This window comes from Felis catus, chromosome D2, assembly GCF_018350175.1.
Source record: "Felis catus isolate Fca126 chromosome D2, F.catus_Fca126_mat1.0, whole genome shotgun sequence".
NCBI classification, from domain to species: Eukaryota; Metazoa; Chordata; class Mammalia; order Carnivora; family Felidae; genus Felis; species Felis catus.
In genome coordinates this window covers 12,090,099-12,114,241 of record NC_058378.1, presented here as the reverse complement: position 1 = coordinate 12,114,241, position 24,143 = coordinate 12,090,099, and the positions used below count along the sequence as shown (strand labels likewise).

Genomic DNA, 24,143 nt, shown 5'->3' with positions numbered 1-24,143 from the left:
AGGTAGGCTCTGCTGTTTGTGTCCTCATTTTAATGAGACTGGAACAGAGACTCAGAGGCTGTAAGTCAGTAGGTGATCTAGGGATAGGAGCGGCTTTTAGCGACTGTGCTTCCACGTTTCATCAATAATTTTCTTGTTGTTTTATTCATGTTTTAATGTTTCTAATTTCATGACACGTCTTACAGTTGAGTTAATGTGGCAGTGTGATTTCTTAAAAGCTGCTATTAATTTAGAGTGCATTGTTATACAATTGATTGGGACTGATAGTTAAGAAAGTAACTGTATCGAACTTGACTGTGATTGATTGAACAGCTCATGAGCTTTTCCAGAGCAATCTCTTAATCATCTGCACATCTCTAACGCTTAATAGAGTCCTTGGTGTGTAGAATGGATGCAGTAAATGTTCAACCGAAAAACTGAAGGATAGGAAAATGTAGGAGTCTTTGAAGACAAACCTTATCTAGTTTACTTTTGAATTTTTTTGTCTTTCCTTAAATATTTAAAAACCTTTTTTTTTAAATGTTCATATATTTTTGAGGGAGTGAGCGAGCAGGGGAGGGGCAGAGAGAGAGGGAGACAGAGAATCGAAGCAAGCTCTGAGCTGTCAGCACAGAGCCTGACGCAGGGCTGAAACTCGCAAACCGTGAGATCATGACCTGAGCAGAAGTCGGACGCTCAACCAGCAAGCCACCCAAGTGCCCCTGTATTTCCTCAGATATTTTTGAGTATTATTCTATTGCTCTTTCCCCCATCCCCTTTACTCTTAATCATGATCTGGTCGCATCCCTCGATACGTAGGTGAAACCCCTACGTTGGCCCAGGTGTCATCTTGGTCTTTGTTCTGCTGACTGTTCTCAGAGGACACCCTTAGAGGGCGTTCTCCCTGCCCCTGCCTCTGCCTCACCTGCAGGAATCCAAGGAGGATATTTTTATGGAGTTTCGAAAATATATATTTCTCTTCCTTCAGCAAACATGCAGTTAATTCTGACTTTCGACCCACTTAGCGGTTACTTTTTTTTTTCCATTGTTACCCTATAATTCTTTCTGTGTCTTCAACCTCCATCTATAGCCCACTCACAGAGAGAATAGATCTGGTCTCTAATTTGTTATGAATCGTACAGACTGAAGGGGCGGATGGACAGATAGAAAGCAGCCCAGGAATTGGAGAGTTTTATCAGATCCTGTTTGTATTGCTCTGGGTTTGGAACTCTGAGTGGTGCCCACCAGTTTGCTTTCTGGTTCAGGACTAAGAGTTGATCTCAGTAAAGAGGAGGTTGGTTAACAAATCTATGAGACTTTTTAAAATACACATACCTATACCTGTGTGTATATAAGCAGATAGTATGTAATAGGGTGACTGTAAGAAACTGTTCCTTGCTGATTTTGATCATCACAAACTGTACATGTGTTAACAAAGTACAGTGGGATAATGTCTTTGTATTATTATTACTATTATTATTAATTCATCGAGCATTAATGGAAACCCTGTGCCCCAGAATGTAGGCAAATGTGAAACAGTAGGAGAAATTCGTAAGTAAATTAAAATATAAAATATCAACTGCTCTACAAAAGTATGAACAAAAATCTTGCAGTAGATGGGTTGGAGTGATGGTGTTCTCGTGGGATTCAAGGACGGCTTTGTAGGGAAGGTGATATTGGAACTAATTTTTATTTTTATTTATTTATTTTTTAATTTTTAAATGTTTTTTAATTTATTTTTGAGAGAGAGAGACAGAGTGTGAGCAGGGGAGGGGCAGAGAGAGAGAGAGAAAGACACAGAATCTGAAGAGGCTCCAGGCTCCGAGCTGTCAGCACAGAGCCCGACGCAGGGCTCGAACTCAAGAGCCGGGAGATCGTGACCTGAGCCGAAGTCGGACGCTTAACCGACTGAGCCACCCACGCGCCTCTGGAACTAATTTTTAAAGCCCGAGTCAGAGTTGGCCTGGCAGAGGCATATGGAAGTATCAGAATGAGCAAATAGCAATATAAAGACTATTTTTCTGAAACATTTTCATGTATCTTATTTTACTTTAACATTACTGGGACCCAGATTGCTAGTTAGGCATAACTTTCTCACGCAGCAAATGGGGAACTGGAGCCACCTAACTATCGAAGAGAGGAGTTAGGATTGGAATGAAGTTTAGAAAAAGTCCAAGGTCCTTTCTTTTTATTTATTTTTTAAAGTTTATTTATTTGTTTTGAGAGAGAGAGTGCACAGTGGTGGAGGGGCAGAGAGAGAGAGAGAGGAGAGAGAGAATCCTAAGCAGGCTCCATGCCCAGTGCAGAGCCCAATGAGGGGCTTGATCTCATGATCAGGAGAACATGACCTGAGCCAGAATCAAAATTTGGACATGTAACTGCCTGAGCCACCCAGGTGTCCCAGGCACCCCAGGCTGGGATCCTTTCTAATGATAATGTGGTGATGTAAAACATTTTAGTTTATTACCTGGTGTTGAGTGTGGATGACGTAGCATAAGATTAAAAATAGATTAAGAGTGTTCCAGGTGGAGCTGTGTTCAAGGGTTGTGACTTAGCCGGTGCGTAGGACCTAGCAATCTTTTTTTTTTTTTTTTTTTTTTTTTTTGAGGTACAGTTGACTTAAGATATTATATTAGTTTCAGGTGGATAACATAGTGGTTTGACATTTGTGTACATTGTAAGACGATCACCACAGTAAATCCACCATGCAAAGTTGACACGATACTACCGACTGTATTCCCCAAGCCTTGCATTTCCATCCCAGTGACTTATTCTTTTATAACTGGAAGTTTGTGCTCTTTGATCTCCTGTACCCAAGTCACCGCCCCCCCCCCCAAGCCCCTCCCTACTGGCAGCTATCAGTCTGTTCTCTGCATTTGTGAGTCTGGGTTTTGTTTGGTTTGGTTTTTAAATTCTGTGTGTAAGCCAAATCATGTAATATTTGTCTTTCTCTGACTTACTTCACTTAGCATGATACCCCCAAGATCCATCCACATTGCTACAAATGGCATGATTTCATTCTTTTTTATGGCTGAATAATATTCGTGTGTGTGTGTGTGTGTGTGACATCTATCCATTCATCCATTGATGGACACTTTAGTTGTTTTCATATCTTGGCAATAGTAAATAATGTTGCAGTGAACATAGGGACACATACTTTTTTTTTGAATGAGTGTTTTCATTTTCTTTGGATAGATACCTGGTGGTAGAACTGCTGGATCATAGGGTAGCTCTAGTTTTAACTTTTTGAGGAACTTCCATGCTGTTTTCCACAGTGGCTGAACCAGTTTATATTCCCACCAGCAGTGCACAAGGGTTCCCCTTTCTCCACATCCTTGACAACACTTGTTATTTCTTGTCTTCTTGATATTGTCCATTCTGATTGGTGTGAGGTGGTATCTATTTGTGGGTTTGATTTGTATTTCCCTGATGATGAGTCAGTCGTGTTGAGCATCTTTTCATGTGTCTGTTGGTTATCTGGATGTCTTCTTTGGAAAAGTATTCAGATCTTCCCATCTTCTAATTGGATGTTCTTTCGTTGTATTATTGAGTTGTATGAGTTCTTTATATATTTTGGATATTAATCCCTTATCAGATAGATAATTTGCTCATTATCCTTGCTCAGGGGCCATGCTAATGTTCTCTGTATCATTCCAGTTTTAGTGTATGTGCTGCCAAAGTGAGCACCAGGTATACAATTTACAGGTACCTTCTCCCATTCTGTAGGTGCCTTTTTGTTGTGTTGATGGTTTCCTTCACTGTGCGGAAGCTTTACAGTCCAATGTAGTCTCAATTGTTTACTTTCCTTTTTTGTTTCCCTTGACTTTTCAATCTGATCCAAAAACAAACAAACAAACAAACAAAAACACCGCTAAGTACTCCATTGTGTATATAAACCACAATTGCTTTATTCATTCATCAGTTGATGGACATTTAGGCTCTTTCCATAATTTGGCTGTTGTTGAGAGTGCTGCTATAAACATTGGGTTACAAGTGCCCCTATGCATCAGTACTCCTGTATCCCTTGGGTAAATTCCTAGCAGTGCTATTGTTGGGTCATAGGGTAGATGTATTCTTAATTTTTTGAGGAACCTCCACACTGTTTTCCAGAGTGGCTGCACCAATTTGCATTCCCACCAACAGTGCAAGAGGGTTCCCGTTTCTCCTCATCCTCGCCAGCATCTGTAGTCTCCTGATTTGTTCATTTTGGCCACTCTGACTGGCGTGAGGTGATATCTGAGTGTGTTTTTGACACAATGGAGTACTACGTGGCAATGAGAAAGAATGAAATATGGCCCTTTGTAGCAACATGGATGGAACTGGAGAGTGTTATGCTAAGTGAAATAAGCCATACAGAGAAAGACAGATACCATATGGTTTCACTCTTATGTGGATCCTAAGAAACTTAACAGAAACCCATGGGGGAGGGGAAGGAAAAAAAAAAAAAAGAGGTTAGAGTGGGAGAGAGCCAAAGCATAAGAGACCGTTAAAAACTGAGAACAAACTGAGGGTTGATGGGGGGTGGGAGGGAGGGGAGGGTGGGTGATGGGTATTGAGGAGGGCACCTTTTGGGATGAGCACTGGGTGTTGTATGTAAACCAATTTGACAATAAACTTCATATATTGAAAAAATAAACAACAAAACAAAACACCACTAAGTTTGATGTCAAGGAGCTTACTGCCTATGTTTTCTTTCAGGAGCTTTATGGTTTCAGGTCTTACATGCAAGTCTTCTTTTTTTTTAATGTTTATTTTATTCATTTTGAGAGATAGAGAGTGTGTGTGAGCAGGGGAAGGACAGAGAGAGAGAGGAGAGAGAGAATCCCAAACAGGCTTTGCACTGTCAGCACAGAGCCTGATGCGGAGCTCAATCTCACAAACCATGAGATCATGACCTGAGCCAAAATTGAGAGTAGGATGCTTAAATAACTAACTGAGCCACCCAGACACCCCTTACATGCAAGTCTTTAATCCATTTTGATTGATTTTTGTGTATGGTATAAAAAAGTGGTTCAAGGTCATTCTTTTGCTTGTGGCTGTCCAGTTTTCCCAACACAATTTATTGAAGAGACTGTTCTTCTCTTGGATGCTGAGAACAAACTGAGGGTTGATGGGGGGTGGGGGAGAGGGGAAAGTGGGTGATGGGCATGGAGGAGGGCACCTGCTGGGATGAGCACTGAGTGTTGTATGGAAACCAATTTGACAATAAATTATGTTAAAAAAAAAAAAAAAGAAGAGGAGACTGTCCTTTCCCAAGTGCATATTCTTGCCCCATTTGTTGTAAATTAATTGACCATGTATGCATGGGTTTATTTTTTTCTATTGATTTGTATGTCTGTTTCTATGCCAATACCATACTGTTTTGATTACTCTAAGTTTGTAGTATAATTTGAAATCAGGGCATGTGATACCTCTGGGTTCGTATTTCTTTCTCAAGATTGCTTTGACTTCTGAGGGTCTTTTGTGGCTCCATACAAATTTTAGAATTATTTGTTAGTTCTATGATAAATGCCATTGGAATTTTGATAGGGATTGCCCTGAATCTGTAGATTGCTTTGGGTACTGTGGACATTTTAACAATATTCTTTCGTTTCATGAGCATGGATATTTTTCCATTTCTTTGTGTCATCTTCAGTTTTTTTCATCAGCATCTTACAGTTTTCAATGTACAGTTCTTCCACCCTCTTGGTTAAATTTATTCCTAGGTATTTTATTTTTTGATGTAATGTGTGGGATGGTGGGATGGTTTTCTTAATTTCTCTTTCCAATAGTTTTAGTGTATAGAATTGCAACATATTTTTTATATTAATTTTGTATCCGGCAACTTTACTTAATTAATTTATTCTAGCAGTTTTTGGGGGGGAGTCCTTAGAGTTTTCTACATATAGTATCCTATCATCTGCAAATAGTGAGTTTTACTTCTTTCCAATTTGGATGCTTTTTATTTCTTTTTGCCTAGTTGCTGTGGCTAAGACTTCTGATACTGCGTTGAATAAAAGTGGAGAGAGTGGGCGTCCTTGTCTTGTTCCTGATCTTAGGGAAAAGCTTTAGCTTTTCACCGTTGAGAATGCTGTTAGCTATAGGTTTGCTGTATATGGTTTTTATAATGTTGAGGTATGTTCCCTCTGTACTCACTTTGTTGAGTTTTTATCGTCAGTGGATGTTGAAATTTGTCAGTTGCTTTATCTGTTGAGATCATAGGATTTTTATTTTTCATTCTGTGCATGTGGTATATTCCATTGGCTGACTTGCAGATGTTGGACCATCCTTGCATCCCTGGGATAAATCCCACTTGATCGTGGTGTGTGATCCTTTTAATGTAGTGCTGAATTCTGTTTGCTAATATTTTGTTAAGGATTTTTGCATCTTTGTTCATCAGGGATATTGGCCTGTCATTTTCTTTTTTGGGGGTGTCCTTGCCTGGTTTTGGGTATCAGGGTAATACCTCGTAAAGTAAGTTTAGAAGCATTTCCTTCTCTTCAATTTTTTGCAAGAGTTTGAGAAGGATAGATATTAAATCTTCTTTGGATGTTTTGGTAGAATTTACTAGTTAGGCCTTCTGGTCCTGGACTTTTATGCTTCAGTCTCCAAACTAGGACAATAATTGGTCTGTTGAGATCTTCTATTTCTTCGTGATTCAGTCTTGGAAGATTGTAAGTTTCTGGGAATTTATCCATTTCTTGTAGGTTCAATTTACTGGCATACAATTGTTCATAATAGTCTCTTATGACTTTTTTGTATTTCTTTGTTATCACTTGTACTTCTCTGCTCTCACTTCTGATTTATTTGAGTCTTCTCCTTTTTTCTTAGGGAGTTTAAAGTTTTGTCAATTGCATTTATCTTTTAAAAAAACCAGCTCTTCGTTCCACTGATCTTTTCTATTTGTCTTTTTAGCCTCTGTTTCATTTATTTTTACTCTGAACTTTATTATTCCCTTCCTTTTGCTAACTTTGGGCTTCGTTTATTCTTCTTATTCTAGTTCCTCTTGTGTAAAGTTAAATTACTCATTTGAGATTTCTCTTGTTTTTTTGAGGTTGACCTCTGTTGCTCTGAACTTTCCTCTTATAACTGCTTTAGCTGCATCCCACAGATGTTGGTGTGTCATATTTCTCTTTTCGTTTGTCTCTGTAGCTTTTTAATTTCTCCTTTGATTTCTTCTATGACACAGTAGTTGTTCAGTAACATGTTTAATCTTCACATATTTGTAGTTTTTCCAGTTTTCTTCCTGTAATTGATTTCTAGTTTTATATCATTGTGGTTGGAAAAGATGCTTGACACGATTTCAGTCTTCAATTTTTTGAGACTCATTTTGTAGCCTGACATGTGTTCTAGAGGATGTTCCATGTATACTTGAGAAGAACCTGTTTTCTGCTTTTGGGTGGAATGTTCTGTATATATCATTGTTAAGTCTATTGGTCTCATGTATCATATTAAGGCTTCCTTATGGATTTCCTGTCTTGATGATCATCATTGATGGAAGTGGTATGTTACAGTCCTGTGTTGTTGTATTGCTGTCAATTTCTCCCTTTAGGTCTGTCAATAATTGTTTTATGTTTTTTGTTGCTTCTGTGTTGGGTGCATATGTGTTTATTTTTTTATTAAAAAAATTTTTTTTTCAACGTTTATTTATTTTTGGGACAGAGAGAGACAGAGCATGAACGGGGGAGGGGCAGAGAGGGAGACACAGAATCGGAAACAGGCTCCAGGCTCTGAGCCATCAGCCCAGAGCCCGACACGGGGCTCGAACCCACGGACCGTGAGATCGTGACCCGAGCCGAAGTCAGATACCTAACCGACTGCGCCACCCAGGCGCCCCGGGTGCATATGTATTTATTGTTGAATTTTAAGATTTTGTTATCTTTTAATGACCATTCCTTTATCTGATACGTGTTTTGCAAATACTTTGTCCCAGTCTGTGGCTTGTCTTACCATGATAGTGTCCTCTGCTTAGCAGAAGTTAATTATAGTAAAGTCTGGCTTGTCAGTTTTTTCTTTCATTGATCCTCCTTTCAGTGTTGCCAAACTGACGACCACCTGAGTCTTCTGTGTTATCTTTTTTTCTTTCTTTCAAGTTTTAATTTAAATTCCGGTTAGTTAACATACAGTGTATTATTAGTTTCAGGCTGTGTTATCTTCATATATATCTTTATATCTTTAATAGTTTTGTAGTTTACATTTAAGTGTGATCCATTTTGAGTTAATTTTGGTGAAAGTTGTAAGATCTTTGTGTCCTTGAATTCTTTCAAATATGGATGTCTCATCTTTCCAGGACCATTTGTTGAAAAGGAAGTCCTTTCTCCATTGGTTTGCCTTTGCTCCTTCATCAAAGATCACTTGGCTGTATTTGTGTGGTTTTCTGGACTCTCTTTTTCATTCCATTGATCTATTTGTCTCTTCTTTCACTGATACCATTGATTACCTTCACTTGTAGTGAGTCTTGAAGCCAGGTAGTGTCAGTCCTTCCATTTTGTTCTTCTAATTCAGTATTGCACTAGTTATTCTGGGTTGTTCACCTGTCCATGTGAACTTCAGAATCAGTTGATTTGTAAAATAACTGGCTAGGATTTTCATTGGGATTGTGTGAATGAATTTATAAATTATATATTATAAAAAGGGATGAATTGGTATTTTAACAATACTGAGTCTTCCTATTCATGTACATGGAATATCTCTCCACCTATTTAGATTTGCTTTGATCTCTTTATTCCAAGGTTTGTAGTTTTCCTCGTGTAGATCTTGTACATATTTTGTTAGAATTACACCCAGGTATTTCATTTGTTTTCGTGCTGACGTAAATGGTGTTGTGTTTTAATTTCTTTTTTTTTTTTTTATGTTTATCTTTATTTTTGAGACAGAGAGAGACAGAGCATGAGCAGGGGAGAGGCAGAGAGAGAGGGAAACAGAATCAGAAGCAGGCTCTGGGCTCTGAGCTGTCAGCACAGAGCCCGATGCGGGGCTTGAACTCGTCAACTACGAGATCATGACCCGAGCCGAAGTCAGACGCTCAACCAACTGAGCCACCCAGGCGCCCTGTGTTTTTAATTTCTAATATCAGTTGCTCATTGCTGGTATATAGATAAACAGTTGAATTTTGTATATTAACCTTATATTTTGTGACCTTGCTATATATAATTACGTATTGATTCCAGGAGTTTTTAGTTGATTTTTTGGGATTTTCTATGTCGACAGTCTTATCTGTGAACAAAGACAAAGTCTTCCTTCCCAATCTGTATACATTTAATTTCCTTCTCTTCTTGCATTAGCTACGACTTGCAGTACGATGTTGAGTAGGAGATGAAAATGGACATCCTTTGTTTTGTTCCTGATATTAGGGGGATATTAGTTTTACATCATTAAGTATGATGTTAGCTATAGCTCTTTTGTAAATGTTCTTTATCAAGTTGAGGAAGTTTCCCTCTGTTCTTAGTTTCCTGAGAGTTTTTACCATGAATGGGTATCGTGTGTGTTTGTTAAATAAACTTTTTTCGGGGGGTGGTAATTTCAGATTTATAGAAAAGTTGCAAAGATAGCAGAGAGAATTTCTATATACTCTGCATCTAGTTTTCCTGAATGTTACTATCTTACATAGCTATGGTCCTTTGGTCAAAACTAAGAATAGTATTGCTATTAACTAAACTCCAGACTTTATTTAGCTTTCAAGTGTTTCCACTAATGCCCCCTTTTCTGCCTTAAGATCTAATCTAGTATATACCACATTGCACTTAGGAATCATAGCAAAAGAAAAAAAAGTGAAATATGAAAAACTAAAAGATCTCCTAGACTAGTAGCTTCATAGTTAATTTCTGAATTCCTGAAGGCCTTAGGGGCCCCCGCTGAGAGTGGGATTGGTGGGATTACTTGTTAGAGCAGCTCTGCTTAGATCTGTGTTATTTGAGTCCACGGTAAGTTTCATTTGCAAAATGAAACTTCATTTTATAGTAAAGAAATTAGCTTAATTTATAAGAGGACAAATTATAAGTCCAAGGTCACCTTGCAAGTCGGTTATAGAACAAAGACTAATGAATCTTGGTCTTTTACACTCCCACGGTGGCTTCTATGTGTCATTAATGTGCCTTCTACCTCCATAATTGTCCTTTTTCTTTCTCTTATGTGTTGATTTCAGATCAGATGTTTATTAGCAGTGGTAGTTTGCAGGCATTTCTGCTTCACAGGATACCATTAACCAAACTGTGAACTTATTCGAGGAGATATCCGAGGCAGGGTCCTTTAGCTGTAACATCACCTGACGTGGGAGACATAGACAGAAACATTCAGTGCTTCTGGGGACTTTGGTGAAATGGCTTTGTTTATATCTGAATGGAGGTGCTAAAGCTGAAGTGGAGATTTATCATCTGCTTGGTTTTAGATATAGTCCTTTCTTTATTGTGACTCTTTTTAAAAAAAAATTTTTTTTTTTTAACGTTTATTTATTTTTGAGACAGAGAGGGACAGAGCATGAACAGGGGAGGGGCAGAGAGAGAGAGGGAGACACAGAATCAGAAGCAGGCTCCAGGCTCCGAGCCATCAGCCCAGAGCCCGACGCGCGGCTCGAACTCACGGACCGCGAGATCGTGACCTGAGTCAAAGTCGGACGCTTAACTGACTGATCCACCCAGGCACCCCTATTGTGACTTCTTCTATATGAAGATATTTTGTGTGCAAGATGATGCTCCTAATATCTTTTTGTTTTTACAGCATTGGATTAAACTGTGCTCTGGGTGCAGCTGAAATGAGACCTTTTATTGAAACAATTGGAAAATGTACAACAGCCTATGTCCTCTGTTACCCCAATGCAGGTGTGTATTTCTAGGGAGTTGCACCTGAGGAAATCCAAATACACAAGACAGGGATAGGTAGGGTTCAAAGAGTTTATTTTGCAGGTCTTGGTATATAGTTGACATTCAGTGGGAATCTTCTAAATGAAAATACAGTGGGTCTAGACCACTGTTTCCCTCTAGACTTGAAGGAACAGTTTGACTCAGCCTGAAAGCCTCGGAATTGGACAGAACTTTGGGGGATGAATCCCAGGTACATAGCCGAGCAGAGCCTTGCTTTTGGTGACAGTGCTGGCCGAGTGAATGTGGCCAAAGAGAGGAGTGCAAGAAAAAGAGGAGAGGGAGCCCTCCTGTCCATTCCGCTGTATTAACAACCTGTGTGTTAGATTATTCCTTTCTAAAAGTTAGCTCTTCTAGTTTACTATATGTAAGAAATTTTAAGATATTTATAGGCAGTTCTCAAACTATCCAATTAGGAACTGGTAACCCGTTTTGGATTAACCAGATTTCCTGGTGAATGTTTTTGAGCATTTGCTTAGCTCCTTAGGGGTAAACATCATTTTCCAGCTTTCTTTCCCAAAATATATACATTTTAATGCTTAATAAATTTTCTTTCCCACCAGGAGAAGAAAACTAGAAGGGGATAATAAATAAAACAGGAAATTGGTTAATTAGATGCTAAAGTTTTACTGGAAACTTTTATTTGGAAAAATTTATTTGAGAGGTGATTGGTTGTGTTTTTTTGTTTTGTTTTTAATTTTATAGCCGGTGCTCTCATCAATTCAAAGGATATGTAGTACTCTCCTAACCCCCGCCCCCAAGCAGCTAGCTGACGAGATTGAGTTTCCTTCGCGGGAAGGGGCTGGGGTGGTGACTCTTCTTTCAGATGGAAGAGAAATAGTCTCTGTTTATTTGCCTCTGTGGTTTTTTGGGGGGCGGGGGTGTGATACCTTTTCATTTACTGTGTTCATTATTAAGAATTATAGTTTGATTTTGCAAACAATCATCATATAATTATAAACTTTTCTCACTTTTAAACCTAAAGCCTTCGGCAACATTAGTCTGCACGTCAAGGCGATTTTCAATAACGCTTGTAATCTGCTTTCCTAGGTCTTCCCAACACTTTCGGTGACTACGATGAAACTCCGCACATGATGGCCATGCAACTAAAGGTTAACGATTCTCTTTCCCTTCATTTTTTAAGAGAGAGAGAAATGAAATCTTAGATTTACAGTATCTAGAGAATATTTAGAAAACTTAAAATTTTCTCCTAAAGCAATCCCAGTGTATGTATAACAAAAGCTGAACTACTCTGGGTTCCTGGGTGGTTCATTCTGTTAAGTGTCTGACTCTTGATTTTGGCTCAGGACATGATCTCACAGTTCATGGGATTGAGCCCTGCATTGGGCTCTGTGCTGACAGCATGGGACCTGCTTGGGATTCTCTGTCTCCCTCTCTCTCTCGCCCCTCCCCTGCTGTCTCTCTCTCTCTCTCTCTCTTTAAAAAAAATTTTGTTTTTTAATTCTTATTTCTTTTTGAGAGAGAGAGAGCATGAGCTGTCAGCACAGAGCCCGACGTGGGGCTCAAACTCACAAACCACAAGACTGTGACCTGAGCCGAAGTCGGACGCTTAACCGACTGAGCCACCCAGGCGCCCCTCTCTCTCTCTCAAAATAAATAAATATTAAAAACAACCAAACAAAAAAGGCTTAACTACTCTGAATTAAGGTGGTGGAGGCAGAGGGAGGGGCTTGACGGCAGCATTTTTCTTCCCATCAGGCACTGGTGTCTGTTGCAAAATTCCCAGTCAGGTCCAACCCGAACTACTTGAAACTAGGCTGTTCTCTGCAACGCCCTCACGTGGTGGCTCCCCTCCCCCACTTTGCCTCAAGCATACTGTTGGGGAGCATTGATGTCTTCTTGCTCCCTGTTGTCACAAGGATACCTTCTTGCCCACATACCTCCCACCTTTGAATCCCAGGTCTTGGGACCATACCACCCACTAACTCCTGGGTCTCTTTTCCTCATTCCTTGAAGTTTTAGCTTCTGGCTCATTAACATTCTCTCCTAAATGATTTCTGACTTAATTCTTGAGACTTCAAGACCTTTCTAGTAGATGATCTTTCCAGTTCTCCGACTTCTCAGTTCCTTGACTTCCTGTTTCAGTTACTGTCCTTCCCTAACTAGCTTGTGGTTAAATTCTACACCACACTGTCCAGTATGCAGCCACTGCCGTGTGCCGAGAGCTTGAGATGTGACTGAGGAGCTGAATTTTTAATTCTTTAAAATTTTAAATTAATTAAAAAAATTTTAAATGTTGATTCATTTTTGAGAGAGAGACAGAGCACGAGTGGGGGGGGGGGTGCAGAGAGAGAGAGGGAGACACAGAATGCGAAGCAGGCTCCAGGCTCCGAGCTGTCAGCACAGAGCCTGACGTGGGGCTCGGACTCCCCAACTGTGAGATCGTGACCTGAGCCAAAGTCGGATGCTTAACTGACTGAGCCACCCAGGCACCCCCATAAAATTTTAAATTAATTTAAATGTAAAAGCTGGTATGTACTTTATGTGTTATTTGATGTGCTATCCAGCTCATCATGTGATTCCACTCAGCATATAGGTAAAAAAAAAAGATCTTTATTATGTCCAAGTAGGCAAATGATTACATCATTACATTTTAAATGGTATAAAGGATTTCATAGTTATCTGAGCTATGTTCCCTGCTTTAAACCTATCTAAGGCATGTGAAAGCTTTGTATCTTGGATTATGTTTAACCCTCTTTTTAGTGAAATATTCATTTATGAAATGTAGATCTCTTTTCTGCTGAAGGGGTGGTGGTGAATTTTGAATTCAGATGGACTCTGAAACTGTTTCTTTTCCTAAATGCAGGGCTTTGCTGTGGATGGCTTGGTCAATATAGTTGGTGGGTGCTGTGGTACGACACCAGATCATATCAGGTGGTAATCATTTCTAAGTATTTTACCTTTTGTTGTGGGATGAATTGTGTCCCCACCCCCCAAAATTCATATGTTGAAGTCCCAACCTCCCAGTTCCTTTGACGTGACTGTATTTGGAGATAGGATCTTCAAAGAGATGGTTCAGGTGAAATGAGATCATATGGGTTGGCCCTAATCCAATGTAACTGGTGTCTTTGTAAGAAGGGATAAGGACACAGTCTCACAGAGGAAGGGACCCTGTGAGCACATAGGGAGAAGAAGACATCTGTGAGCCAGAGAGGCGACCAGCTCTGCCAACACCTTCTTCTCAGACTTCTAGCTTCTAGAACTTCGAGAAAAAAATTTCTGCCGTTTCAGCTACTCAGTCTGTGGTATTTCATTATGGCAGCCCCAGCAAACTAAGATACCTTTATACTGTGACAAATTCCAAAAACAAAAGAAGATTCATAAAATGAATCCCCATGTGCCTGTCACAGAGTTTCCATAATTTTCAGTATTTTGCTTTTCTTTTTTTTATTTATTTCCCAATTTTTTCCCCTTAGAACATTGTAAAGCAAATTCCATCACGATATTCTATCCATAAATACCTGACTAATACTCGGAAAGTCAAGGAAGGACAGCTCATATTTCCTGTGGGCAAACACACATCCCCATTAGTTCTCTCATGGAGGAAAAGATGACAAGACAACCAAGCTCCTTGAGGTCAAGAGAAGTTGCCTGGTCATTGGCCTAACCCGTGTTGTTGAGCGAGCATCTGAGGGACAGGGTGTGAAGGAGAGCATGTGTTCAAGTCCTGGCCAGTGTGTGGCTTAAAGAGGCTTGCAGTTCAGTGAGATAGGATACAGTTTAGGACTGTTTGTAACTTGCTTTTTCCCTAGAGTGACGGTCGATTTTGAGCCAGTCATCCCACTGTGCTGAGTCTGTGCACATGATATGTCCGCTGTTCTGATGTAGCTAACATTTCACTCTTTTTGTTGGCTTCTGTGATAGGCTCTGTTAAGAGCCTATATAATTTTTATTTTTATTTATTTATTTGTTTTTAATGTTTGTATTTATTTTTGAGATAGAGTGAGACAGAGCATTGAGCAGGGGAGGGGCAGAGAAAGAGGGAGACACAGAATCCAAAGCAGGCTCCAGGCTCAGAGCTGTTAGCACAGAGCCTGACGTGGAGCTCGAACTCTCAACCATGAGATCATGACCTGAGCCGAAGTTGGACGCTCATCCTACTGAGCCACCCAGGCATCCCAAGAGCCTCTGTAATTTTTTTTTAAATTTTTTTTTTAATGTTTTTATTTATTTTTGAGACAGAGAGAGACAGAGCATGAGCAGGGGACAGGCAGAGAGAGAGGGAGGCACAGAATCTGAAGCAGGCTCCAGGCTCCGAGCTGTCAGCATAGAGCCCAACACGGGGCTTGAACCACGAACTGTGAGATGACCTGAGCTGAAGTCGGACGCTTAACTGCTTAACTGACTGAGCCACCCAGGCGCCCTGAGCCTATGTAATTTTTTTTTTTTTTTTAATTTTTTTTAACGTTTATTTATTTTTGAGACAGAGAGAGACAGAGCATGAACGGGGAAGGGGCAGAGAGAGAGGGAGACACAGAATCAGAAGCAGGCTCCAGGCTCTGAGCCATCAGCCCAGAGCCCGACGCGGGGCTCGAACCCACGGACCGTGAGATCGTGACCTGGCTGAAGTCGGACGCTTAACCGACTGCGCCACCCAGGCGCCCCATGTAATTTTTAAAACATCTTTTAAATAATACCTAAAAGCTATCAGTAGTTGAATATAGTATATCTTTCGGTTTCCTTTTGTTTTTAAGGTTATCCTCTCCTTTTTAAAAAGAGTTGTTTTGTTTTTATTCATTTATTTTTTAAAGTTTTATTTAGAGAGCATGAACAGGGGAGGGGCAGAGAGAGAGGAGGAGATAGAGAATCCCAAGCAGGCTCCACACTGTCAGCATGGAGCCTGATGTGGGGCTCAAACTCATGAACTGTGAGATCATGACCTGAGCCAAAGACAGATGCTCAACCGACGGAGTCACCCAGGCACCCTTAAAGAGAGTTGTTTTAAAAATACCTGTGGGGTGGGCCGTCTGGGAGGCTCAGTCAGTTAAGCGTCCAACTTCAGCTTAGGTCAGGATCTCACAGTCTGTGAGTTTGAGTCCCACATCAGGCTCTGTGCTGACAGCTAGGAACCTGGAGCCTGTTTCAGATTCTGTGTCTCCCTCTGTCTCTGCCCCGTTCGCACTCTGTCTCTGTCTCTCTCTCAAAAATAACATTAAAAAAAAAATACCTGTGTGATTGTGTGTATATACATGTAGGCGTGTATGTTTCTATCTCTGTCTACTCACCTCTGTGTGTGTGTGTGTGTGTGTGTGTGTGTGTGTGTGTGTGCGCGCACGCACATGCTCTCCTGCTGCTGCTATTTGGGCATCTGCATACTAATCTAGGTCAGCAGAGTGAGCAGTTCATACAGGTCCTGATAAATTTAGTGGAGTAGCCTGATTTTTCCAAGTTGATCTAAGACATGATTTACTACAGCCAATAAGGTTAAGAAGTGTGTGCACAATCAAAGCAAATTTTTGAGAGTAATTATTTTTGGGGTTTTAAGTGATTTATTACTATATGCCCTCCCTACTGTGTGCCTATGCTTAGAGAAAACAGACCTAAAACACAGGCCCGCACTTGTGGCACCCCGTCTGCTGTGTGCTCCTCCTCTACGAGGAAGCCTTTTTCCTGTCAAGCTACTAGGAAGCAAGCACATGGTTCATGGACGGAAGGCCCCATATGGGTTTGGGAAAGAAAGGAGGGGATTTGCTGTTGGCATTTGCATAAACCATCCCATCCATCTCTCAGTTTGTATCTCTGAGCGCAGAAGCTGGTACAGTCAGTGCCAAGCAGACTGGGCAGGTAGAGAAAAGTTCAAGTTTGTACGTTCATTTTCAGCCTTGCTGAGAAAACTAAAAGGCGTAGCTGCTGCCGCATGTTTGGAATTAGGTACATAATTATGTGCATAATTATGTTAAATAGACTTAATTTCATAGCTGGAAATTAGCTTAATTCAATTTATTTTCTTCTGAATTAATGGATGTAGTGTTTTGTCTTTTAACTCAGGGAAATTGCTGAAGCTGTGAAAAACTGTAAGCCTAGAGTTCCACCTGCCACTGTTTTTGAACAGCATATGTTACTCTCTGGTAAGTGGTAGAGACACGATTGTTAGGATTTCAGAAACCACTTGTGGGTTAATTCCATACGTTTATTCTGAGCGGTGGTGATACGTGTGCCAAGTAACTTGCTTCTTAGGTCAAGAGGCGTGCGTGTTTTCTGGCATTTAAGTGGCTTCTAGTGGAGAGTAGAGGTGGGAAATGTGCAGAAGGCACAGGTGGTTTGCCCAGGTGGGGTCTCTGCTCAGAATTAGAACTCACACAGTCGCAGCTCTGTTACGCACCGCTTTGAAAACACACTCTCGGCCACAGGCTAACCATTTGAATCGTCGGATTTGCCGTTAGTTATTGAAAGTTCCAAACCGCCACAAACAGTGGTTTGTAATGACGGCAGCCTCTTCCTAGGAAATCGTTTGCTTCTATGATATTCTTGCCATGATCCTGCATTTGCTGTGTGTTCAGGACTTTACAAAGAGGTGTAGTTACTGTTCTGTTGGGTGCTCATCAGTCCTGTTAGGTGGGCAGCCTCCCTTTTCTAGAATGAGTTTTGATGTTCAAATAAGGAACATCATCAGTAAAGTAGTCCATTATGCCGACTATTAGAGAAATAACTTTAAGTTTTATATTTTCTCCACAATACTAAAATGACATATTCTTAGATGGTATTTTTAAGCAACAACAACAAAAATGTGTGTGTGTATATGTATTTATAGATATACAGATATATGTCTACAATAACAGATTCTTAGAGAATCTGCAAATAGTGCACGTGGGAAATTATGCACCCTAATAACTTAGAATTTAACATTTCTCAAAATTGAAGTATGTGTGTTCCTTATGTTCCTCTAAGGAAGTTGAAATAAAATCTAAGGACAGCAAAAGCAGCACCTCCTTTTCTCAGTCAGAACATATTTCATAGAATTCATCCCAGTGAGTGAGTGTGAAGTTGGGTTAAAAACCCTCTGCAGTCTTCCGGGCTATCTGTTCATTTTCCAGAAGACGGAGAACAAGCCTAGAGGGAGTGGGATTTAGGAGGTGATGGCATACTCCTTACCCCTGAACGTGGCTTCTGCCAGGGAGAGGTGTGGTAGGATAGTTGATTTCATCCTTAGATCTTAAGACTACTGATTGACTTTGCCAAGATTGAAACAAGAGAACCTTTTAGGTAGGATTTTTAAAAAGAATTTTTGTGGAAGAATCAAAGAAGCCTCTTCTTCCAATTTGAATTTCCAGTGCTATTTCTAAATTGCTTTTAAAAATCACCTTCAATCAGATCTTAAAAGAATGACATCCAACACACTCCTTTAAATGGTTCTTTTATAGATTGCAGACGTAAGGAAAATGTAGCTTTTATGTCAGATACCTCACATTGATAATAGTTGAGAAGCACTTTGCATACAATGCTTGTAGGGCGATGACGCAGGGTCCCCCTCAGCACGTAAATGTTGGCACCCCTGTTTGCCTGCCCTGCGAACCTTGGCGTCTGCCTCCGGATCAGGGGTACCCCGAGGTTCACGTGGAGAGTCACTACCAGTGGGAAGAAATCAAGACAGAACTGGGAAGGGATGTCTCCCCAGTCTGTTAACCAGTCTGGAAGACCTTCATAATTACTCATCTTGTATTCGTTATTTTCCTCTCCCTGATATCTTGTTCCTTTTCAACCAGTGCTTTGGCAAAGGACGCAAAAGCCATTTTCTCTCATTAACAACAGCGATGACTGCAGATGCTAATTTTATGCTTATCAGTATTATCTAGTCTCGTTTTTACAATATTGCTATGAAATGTATGAAAAAAGTGTGAAAAAACATCCTTTTATGTCTCTCTTTTATAAGATCAGAGGCCACAAAAGAAGCGGCCCTGGTCTGTGTGGTGAAATAGCTGGACGGGGCTTGGAACCCGGGGCTGGCCGTCCCCAGATCCTGCCAGACCCTCTCTCCTCATGCTTTAAATATCATTAGAACAGAAACAGATAACAGCGTTTTCTGTAGCGATAACTTTGCACCGCCTGTTGCTTTTTACTTCGGTTAATGTGTTCCTAATTGTAAAGCTGGTATTTGCCCCTAACGTGGCCCGTACCAGGGGAGATGTTACGTCCCCTTGGCAAATAAGGCAAGAGGTGCAGACAGCCCGAGTTGCGTTTCCCAGAGTCCGCTCACCAGTGGAGGGTGTGCCGTGGCGACTCCGGTCTCCCAGGGCTCATCCTGGGTCCTTCCTGGTGACCCAGTCCGACCTTGCTGGTCCCGGGCTCTTGGCCTCTGGGTCAAAGACAGCAGGTAGAGTTCTGAGCACGCTGCTGGGGGGATGAAGGAAGCTTGCCCCGGCTGGCTTCCCGCTGATCTCCAAGTGGCCAGCTGCGAGCAATCCTTTGGCTCCTGACCTCCCGGCCTTGGCCCCACACTCTTGGTGAAATAAGGGTATGATGATAATTTTTCCTTGTTTATCAAAGCTGGTATGATGCAGTTCCTTAGAAAAATTTTGAACTGAAAAGCCCTGAAATACTTCTTTTGAGAGTTGTGGTTGTAAGTGCAGCCGTAACATACAGCCTTTGTCATGTTTAAAGATTTCTGGGGGAAGAAGGCCGTGGTCCTTCCTCACCCTGTGTTAGGCGTCCTGTGTAGCCAGATGCGCTGTGCCGCCAAAACTTCTTTTCTTTCTCATGAAAGCACTTGTTTTCTGTCTGTCTCATATCATCATGTGAATTTCCAGAAAATTCTCAAAATGCTTCTCCTTTTAAGGTCTAGAGCCCTTCAGGATCGGACCGTACACCAACTTTGTTAACATTGGAGAGCGCTGTAACGTGGCAGGATCCAGGAGGTTTGCTAAACTCATCATGGCAGGAAACTATGAAGTGAGCATCTTAGTAAGACCCTTGAGGCATCTGCCATGTCGTCGGCTAGACGGCATGTCAGTGAAACCGCTCTGCCTCTGAGAGAGTGATTTGCGGCGCGGTGGGGACTGTGAGGAGAACGGTCATGCGTGTTAGCAGCGGGCTGGGCAGCTGGGAGGGGAGGCTTCGGGAGACCGAAGCCGTTCTTACTAACGTTGGTCGAAAAGAACCTCACTGGGGATGTGAAGTGGGGTGAGATGGGAGGGATCCCGGTTCCGACCTTTTCTGTTAATTGTGAGATAAATTTAAAAATTTGAGGGTACTCTTCATTTTGGCTTCTCACAAATCCTTCTAGGGAAAGAGGAAGCCGAGAAAATTCCTATCCACTTCCTCATAACCACATCAACCAAGTGACTCGTAGTGTTTCTGATTCTGCTGGCTCTGGACTGACACAAGCAAACAGAAAAGAAGGGCTAGGCCCCTGTCTTGGAAAGTTTACATGATAGTTTAGCCACAGTATTTTCAGGCTCAGTCACCCTGCGCATAAGCAAAATCTGATCCCAAAAGTGCCTCCCCTAACATATGGATAGATTTTTTTTTTCTTATTAAAATCAGAAGTTAAAATTGGAGGAGTTTAGTCTGATTTATCTTATCATCAGCTGTCGCTGAAGTTTTGCGTGCTTTAGGAAGTAGGTCTTCCAGAAACCAGTATCAAACCGGACTTAGTTTTACTCACCGAGAAAGGGCCCGTCTGTCATCCTTTGCGGCCCTCCAGCCGAGCCTCTTAGCCTGTGCTCCTGCTGCTGCTCGCTGCCACTATGTGCTTCTGTCACCCCAGGCCAGAAGCTCACAGGGTGACATTTTTTTGCAGGTGGGATAAAATCCAAACTCCTTAGGCCACTATTCAGTTCTCTCCATGCAGGCACCAGACCTCCCTCATATCCTGGTCTGTCATTCGAATATTCCAGGAGGCTTGCTTCTGCCCCGCCCCTCCCTCCCCCATGCCGTGCCTTTTTTTTTTTTACATGTCTGTTCCCCTCTAAAATCCTCATGAGCCTTTGTGGTTCTATGGCGTTCTTCCATTGGCCGTGTTTCTATTTATGTTTTGATTCTTAGGGTCATTCTGTAGCATCCCTTTCAGCCCTCAGATTTGACAGGTTTGACACTGAGAACAGAGGGTATTTTAGGAAGATGCAAGCAGATGGGGGTAACAGTGTCTAGCATTTAGGGGCGCCTGGGTGCCCCAGTCGGTTAAGTCTGACTTCAGCTCAGGTCATGATCTCACGGTTCGTGAGTTCGAGCCCTGCATCGGGCTCTGTGCTGACAGCTCGGAGCCTGGAGCCTGCTTTGGATTCTGTGTCTCCCTCTCTCTCTGCCCCTCCCCTGCTTGTGCGCACTTTCTCTGTCTCTCAAAAATAAACAAACATTAAAAAAAATTTTTTTTAAATAGTGTCTAGCATTTAGTAAGGTCTTACTATGGGCCAGTCGTGGTGCTCAGCACTTTACGTCACTGTTGAACCCACACAGACCTGTGAGATGGGTATTATTATTATCCCCATCTTACCGATGGGCCTTTGGGGCAAGTTAAACTACTTGCCTGTTGTTTTCCGTCAAGTAAGTGATAGACCCCCAGTGTTCTCTGCTGTCTCTGCCTAGAGTCCACAGGACGAGGAGGCGGTGGAGGCTGGAATGGGATCAGTAGGGGTGACTCCTTATTTAATTCTAATTTCCCTTGAAGTAATGATCCCTCAAGGCTTGGCGGTTTGCTGGGAAGAGCACTGGCCTAAAAGAAACCCCAGTGCTGAGTGTTGCTCACCTTGTACACATGACTTCATTGTAGTGAGCCCGTGTGGGAGGCTCGGACCTCCACGTTCTCACTCCGTGACTCCTCTGGAATGGAGAGGCGGGGTGTTGGCATCTCTGCTGTCCGACTCTCTTGATCGCCAGTCTTGCCAGGTTGCCCCCGTCTCCTCTCTGCTTCCCCCAGTCTGTCCCCCAGGGGCCAGCCGAAGACTCTCCCTCTCGGGTGGCTTCCTCCATTTCAGTCCGCAGAGACCTGGCCCTTCCCTGCTGCTCGTGCAGCCTCGGCGCTGGACTCACCCCGAGTGGGGCAGCACTGCCAGCTGTTCTGTGGGCCGGTGTCGTTCGCCCCCGGCCAGGTGCGAGCCCTTCCAGGATAGGGATGGGGACGCGTGCTGGAAGACGCTTTTTTGGTTTTGATTTTGAATTTTGTTGTCGTCTTTTTCCCGTGTAACCTTGGGTCATCACGAATGGTCTTTCCTCAGGCAATGCCAGAGGCTCCCATGTCTGCTCTATCATAGTGATGGCTTGACAGTTTCTATGTGGCTTGCTTAAGCCAGGGAAAACTTAGGACAACATCAGAAGCTACTGTTGATTTTATCCTTACTTATTTTACTGTGTTATGATGTGGACTGTGAAGACCCAAAATAAACTCTATTTTATCAATTAGCATTTATAGAACGTGTATATTTTGCCCAGCATTGTTCAGAGGAGAGCAGGAAAGCAGGACCTTTCTAGAGTCCTAAACACTTAACGCTCTATTTTGAGGAATAAGCTGATACTCCTGAAATCACGAGGACAGGATGATGTCGTAAACCATGCCATAATGATCACAGCTGTCACAGAAGTTGGGAGGCGGCAGAGCGTTGTGGAATAAGCAGTGTTTCCCACCTGAAGGATGTTCTCTGGAACACTGATCCTACAAGATATTCCTTAAATGGTCGTAAATGGGAAATGCTGCGTATTATATCCTGTTCTTGGATATTTGCAGTGCGTAATAGTGTATTACAGGATTTGAAAAACCTTCCAGTATAAAAATCTGCTGAGTTTTATTTAACTCCTATTTCATGTAACTCTTACCAATAGCCGGCAACATGTTTTGCATGTCTTGGCAAACACTGAAGAGTAGCAGAAGTTTCGGATGGTTTCTCTGAGGACTTCTTTTGGAGGAGATGGGGCTTGAGCTGGGTCCTAAACGGTATAGAAGGGAAGGAGATTGTATTTCAAGCAGGGGGACAATGTGACCTGTGACTCGGAAGTGGAAAAGACGTGGCTGGGTGAAGGGAACCAGGAGGGGAGGAATGGGGAGTTCAGTTAGGTAAGAAGACAGGGCCAGGTCACGGCGGGCCTGGGACACCGGGCTGGGGAGTGTGGCTTCTCTGTGGCAGGAAAAACAGCGCCTTGGTGGATTCCGAGTGATGAAATGATGTGATGGAGGAGATGTTAAAGAAGGGTCAGTCGTCCGTCTGTGATGATTGGTGGGAGGAGAGCGGGCCCAGGGTTGGGGTGGCTGGCTGGTCTAGTCTGATTTGGAAGGACTGCCGAGAAGGTAGGGATGACTCCGGCCTGCCTTCTCTCGGGTCGCCCTCTCCTAATGCTGCCTCCTCTGGCATTCTTTCCTCAGGAAGCTCTGAGCGTTGCCAAAGTGCAGGTGGAAATGGGAGCCCAGGTGTTGGATATCAACATGGATGATGGGATGCTGGATGGTACAAGTGCAATGGCCAGATTTTGCAACTTTATTGCTTCTGAGCCTGACATCGCCAAGGTTGTACAAAATGTTTATTCCCCAGGGGAGTGCACCTGCCCTCACTCTGTCACTCATTTAACCTCGTCAGTTGTCCCATGGGTCTGTCCTCTCATACCCTGGTTTTCTGGTTTCTTACGGTGAACACCCAACAGTTTCTGATTGTCAGTTTCTCCTTTAATGGCAGCCTTTTGATATAAACCAGAGAGAGCTGTGACTTCAGCTCGGCTGTTTCCAAGGCTTCTGGAATTGCTCACAGGAATTGAGTTTCCTCTGATGTCTGGATGGCCTAGGAACCTGCTTACCATGTCTCCGAAGGATGCAATTACCCGCCTTTGCCAAGTCATGGGTTCCATTTCTAACACAGGGCTGCTCAGCCGGTTCTTCTTTATTGCAGGAAGAAGAGACCCATGTGGGCTTACCAGAGTAAACAAAATTATAGAACAAGATTAAATTGAAGCATTCTATGTGAGCTTTTACATTTGTTCTTTAAAAGATGAAAGTTAATTGTGTCCAGTTTTAAAAATATTTTTTAGAGGGATTCTAAAATCTTTAAAAATTTTACTTCATTTTCTACCATTGAATTTGTGGTGAGAAGTGATTTGTGAAGTTCTTCTTAAAGGAAACTTCCTAGTGCTTTGAGGGACGAGGCTGTCTGCCTTTCATTAGGCCCATGGCAGACGCTTAAGTTAGACATCTTGTGCTAAGCAGTGAATTACATCGACCCGTCTTTCATTTGTGTCTTAAAACTCCTCAGTCAAAAGCCCTCACTCCTCTGGGAGTAAATATTTTGAGAATTTAAGGTGCGGAGAAACCAAATGACTTGTTCCAAGTCCATCAGAATGAGAGGGGGAGCAGCTTTTTATCTGCTGAGCGGTGGGAAGGGGGCTCTGCTGGGG

The 24,143-nt window shown here is 42.2% G+C and overlaps 1 protein-coding gene and 1 non-coding gene across 5 annotated transcripts in view; one reads left to right on the top strand and one right to left on the bottom strand.

Moving 5' to 3' along the window:
* The window catches only part of MTR (5-methyltetrahydrofolate-homocysteine methyltransferase), a 131,620-nt gene that overhangs the window by 17,454 nt on the left and 90,023 nt on the right, over positions 1 to 24,143 (top strand). For 3 of the 4 annotated variants that reach the window (XM_045039903.1, XM_045039902.1, XM_003993893.6), the window contains exons 9-14: positions 10,675 to 10,775; positions 11,865 to 11,926; positions 13,642 to 13,709; positions 16,824 to 16,903; positions 19,609 to 19,721; positions 23,125 to 23,265. In XM_045039903.1, the coding sequence (XP_044895838.1) occupies positions 10,675 to 10,775; positions 11,865 to 11,926; positions 13,642 to 13,709; positions 16,824 to 16,903; positions 19,609 to 19,721; positions 23,125 to 23,265 (565 nt within the window). The remainder of the gene's footprint in view (positions 1 to 10,674; positions 10,776 to 11,864; positions 11,927 to 13,641; positions 13,710 to 16,823; positions 16,904 to 19,608; positions 19,722 to 23,124; positions 23,266 to 24,143) is intronic. The other variant, XM_045039904.1, reaches the window with a different exon arrangement.
* LOC111557166 lies at positions 3,560 to 3,666 on the bottom strand. Its single transcript, XR_002737025.1, has one exon. It is a non-coding gene; the product is annotated as a U6 spliceosomal RNA (small nuclear RNA).